The sequence below is a fragment of the Xiphophorus couchianus genome, chromosome 4 (genome assembly GCF_001444195.1).
Source record: "Xiphophorus couchianus chromosome 4, X_couchianus-1.0, whole genome shotgun sequence".
Lineage (NCBI taxonomy): Eukaryota > Metazoa > Chordata > Actinopteri > Cyprinodontiformes > Poeciliidae > Xiphophorus > Xiphophorus couchianus.
This window is the reverse complement of record NC_040231.1, coordinates 15,340,051-15,343,851: the sequence shown is the minus strand read 5'-3', so window position 1 is coordinate 15,343,851 and position 3,801 is coordinate 15,340,051. Positions and strand designations below refer to the sequence as shown.

Sequence of the window (3,801 nt, the reverse complement as noted above, 5' to 3'; positions counted from 1 at the left end):
AAAGACTTTAAGAAGCAGAAACTAACATGTCACAGACATTAGTTTAACACGAAAGCTTGTCTTGTGTTTTTTTTATGTGGGGTTAGTTACCAAGACAGGTTTATATGAGTTATAAAAGCAACACATGCGAAAAGAAATCTAAAATTTAACAATAAGAGAGAAAATTTTAATTTTAGTCCTCTGAATGGTCTGAAAAGTTGACCTAAAACTCAACTTGTACACGATTTGATAATTGTTAAAAGACAAGCACACGTGCATTTCTGTAAAACTCTTTATTTGAAATACAGTTTACTCAGAGAACAGTTTGATAGTAAAACCTATCTGTACTTTAATGCCACATTGCATCCAAACATTATGCAATTTTTGTCAACTAATACAAAAATATTTTCATTTTCTGTAGAAAATACGATAGTATGAAATTAGATATTATTCGACTGCTTTTTACTTTGACACACACAAGAATTAATCATCTAAGCTCCTGAAACTGTGAAAAAAAACAAGTAAAATCCAGTTTGAGAACATAACTGCCTACTTATATAAACCTAGTTTAAATGAATCTTTGGCAATGAAAAGTATTTATCAATCCCTGCTTGTAGCATAATATCTTAAATTGATAAAGTTGATATCTCCCTTGCATGGATGCAACAGAAAATCCATGCAAAACCAAAATGGAAGCTTGAAAATTGAGCCTCCCTCTAAAAGTCCTATTGTCAGAGAGGAGATGATGCTTTCTTATCCTCAGTAACTTTCAGTTCACTTCTTTGGTGCACATGAAAATTCTATAGAATGTCTGATATGTTTATAGGTGAATCTTGTTGAGCTGGTCAGGCAGTGATGGGCATGTTGTCCCTGTAGCAGGCCGGCCTCTGGGGAACACTGTAGCTGCACAAGTCCTGGTAGATTCTGGCCATCTGCTCGGTGGCCACATCATCGCTCATCTCCACATTTGGGCTGCTGGTGTAAGGCTGCGAGCGACGCAGGTTCAGGGACTCCAGCATGTGTTGGCAGTTCACCATGGTGATCTGTTGTCGGAGGAGAAGAAAGGAGAGAAGGTTTTTTTTTGTTGTTGTTGGATTTTTGTGTCTCTTCAACAGATTCACATTTTCTCAGCTGTTCTGTTGTGAGTCGACAGGTCTTACCTGTAGAACGATCAATTTGCTCTTGGCATTGCTAACATCATTCAGTTCTTCTCCAAAACACAGCGTCACCGAGGGATCCGGAGCAGCAATCTGACCTTCCTGATAGAGCTGTAGAGCTGCAACATTTATGACAACAGGAAAAAGACCTTTAGGCCACCATATTATATCATCGCTCCTCTGTCACATCCTTTGCTTGGAAAACGAGTCTTAATCATTGATCTTAGCTTTCCAAACATTGAGACTCACCTTGAAAAAACCTTCCTGTGTCAAAAATCTTGACTACAGAATCCCTCTCCAGTTTCCAGGGCATGGAGCCATACTGGGAGCTGCCATCCCCCAGCCCGCTACAGAAGACTCGACTCTGGCACAGTCTTTTAATGAAGATGCCCTCTTGGTTTGCACGCACCAGCACGCCTCTCTCCAGGTGACCCAGCAGCTTGCGGGTGAAGTAGCGCTGCCGCTCGTACTCTATAAGCTCTGCTGGGGGGAAGTGAATGTTCTGCATGCTGTCTGAACTGTAGGGGGCGCCACGACCCAGGTGCTGTTGGGGGGAAATCCGGCAGCCTTCTGGATGAGTAACCAGTGTGTTGTACATCAGCTTCCCTCCATAGTAGAAAGAGATCATCAACTGGGAGAAACCTAGAAATGGAAGAAAAAAAGTTTAGAAATGACAGAATATATGATAACACTTATTTTAATTAATAGATTTTATAGAATCCCTGAAAAAGGAACTGTTTTCATACCTGAATTGACGTTGCCTGATGGCATCGGGTCCTGATGCAGAGAGAAAGCTGTGAATTACAAAAAGAAGGCATGACTTTTCCTGTAATTCATCTCTGTTTTACTGTAGTGGACTCAACCTCAGTGTCATGTCTGTTCTTTGCTGCATCATCAGAAATAGCATTCCCTTAGCACGATTTACAGAGAAATAATCACTTTAGTCAGCAGACTTAAACAGGATATTAGTCAATTGTTCCATTGCAGAATTCAACAGACAGACAAGCAAACAGCTTGTATGTAGCACCCACAGCAGCCGGGACAAACGGCAGAGCTTTCCACTGGGGTTATTTTTAATGGAAAAAAAAAAAAGTCAATGTCTCAGAAATTCTAATTAGTCTTACAAAGTTGAGACGAAATTTAGATGCAGATAAATATTTGCATGTCCAACACATAGAGAAATGCTAACAGTTCAAATAATCAACATGAGAGCAATTTTTTTTTTTTTTTTTTTTTTTTTTACCATTCATGCTGCTCTGGGGCCAATACTCTGGGCTGGCCTGGATGCTGCAGCTGTCCTCCTGCAAAAAGACACACAGCAGTTTGCATTAGCTTGTGGTGTACAAGGGAGGAGGGTATGCATGCTGAATGCAACAAGTGTTGAAGGAGAGAACAGCAGTATGATACTGAAGGTCAAAAAGTGTCGCAAAAGGAGAAAAATACAAAGAGGTGATGAACTTGAGAGCATCAAAACGCTAAAGCAATGTGAAGATTAACTATTTCAAGTGAAAGGCAGTTCCGTACCTCCTTAATGAGCTCCTCTATTTCTGTAGGGCTGCAGGCCATGTCTGTGTGGTCACCAGAGCTGGCGGTACCTGTCATGGTCATCACTGGTATTTTACCATCTGAGGGTGAAAAAGAAAGAAACAAACAAACAAACACGTGTTACGATTCTGTTGAGATTTTACAGAAATAACTTAATTATGTATTATCATGACAAGTGAGCAGGTTTAAAGGAAAACCCACGTTTCTGCTCCTCTTCGGGTACGATGCGGTACACCTTGTATGGCTCGGAAATGTCCAGCTGTGACCTCTCTGTTACTTCCTCAAAGTCAGGGCTTTTGTTGAGGGCACAGCGGAGTCTGGTCTTCCATGTTGCAGGCTCAGCCTTATCCCCCTCCTTAAACTTGCCTTTAAAGACAGCCCAGGCCTGTGGAGAGGGCAAGAAGCAAAAAATATCAAGCAAGGTGTCAAACGAACAAAAAAAAAAAAAAAGGAAAGAAAGAAGGAGAGCTAAAAAGCAAGAGAGAAGAGAAAAAGAAATACAGAAAGATTTTTTTATTTATCATATAAACAAAATGTTTCTTCAATATCAATTACGTTTTAGCTGCAGCGCCTCAAGAAAAAGCAAACAGAAAGAAAGAAAAAATCCAGATTCCAGGAAACTCAAACCTTGAAAATAGATGCGTCAACTTCTTGGTTGTAATCCTGCTTTCCTGCGTGTTTCCACGGAATTCTGAACATGGTGCGGCTTTCATCCTCCCACTGCAGCCCAGAGTACTGCGCACTTTGGATCTGCTCTATCAGCCACTGCTTCAGTCTGCGACCACCCGAGTTTGACATCTTGACAGCGCGTCTTTTTGCCTCAGATTGTTCACTTTTACCTAAATAATAATAATAACAATAATTATTATTATTATTATAATAAGAATAAGAACAAAAACATCTAAATTATTCCCATCACTCTTTCTGGCAATCATCAAGTTAACTATTAAATGAGTGATTGTAAGTCGAGTCTGTGAGTGTTTTCTGCTAAACCAAAAGTAAAATCACTTACAGTAAGTCAGGCTGGTGAGCTCCTGGCTCTGTGTGAGATGCTGATTTATGCCTCAGGATAAATCAAGTGCGCTCCCCTGAACAAGCTGCCTATAAAGTTTGTTGTGCT

General features: G+C 40.4%; 1 protein-coding gene across 1 annotated transcript; it reads right to left on the bottom strand.

Annotated features, from left to right (window-relative positions):
• Window positions 1-257: 257 nt before the first annotated feature.
• irf8 (interferon regulatory factor 8) lies at window positions 258-3,801 on the bottom strand. Its single transcript, XM_028016033.1, has 9 exons — window positions 3,694-3,801; window positions 3,309-3,520; window positions 2,883-3,066; window positions 2,661-2,761; window positions 2,380-2,437; window positions 1,883-1,930; window positions 1,386-1,778; window positions 1,140-1,255; window positions 258-1,022 (listed from the first exon to the last, which is right to left on the bottom strand). The coding sequence occupies exons 2-9, from the start codon at window positions 3,477-3,479 to the stop codon at window positions 825-827; spliced, it is 1,269 nt and encodes a 422-aa protein (XP_027871834.1). The 5' UTR covers window positions 3,480-3,520; window positions 3,694-3,801; the 3' UTR covers window positions 258-824.

Coding starts and splice junctions, on each gene's coding strand:
- irf8 (XM_028016033.1), bottom strand. CDS start 3,479: ATGTCAAACTCGGGTGGTCGCAGACTGAAGCAGTGGCTGATAGAGCAG. Junction 3,067..3,308: donor TTGACGCATCTATTTTCAAG/GTTTGAGTTTCC, acceptor CCCTCTCCACAG/GCCTGGGCTGTCTTTAAAGG. Junction 1,023..1,139: donor GCAAATTGATCGTTCTACAG/GTAAGACCTGTC, acceptor CTCCGACAACAG/ATCACCATGGTGAACTGCCA.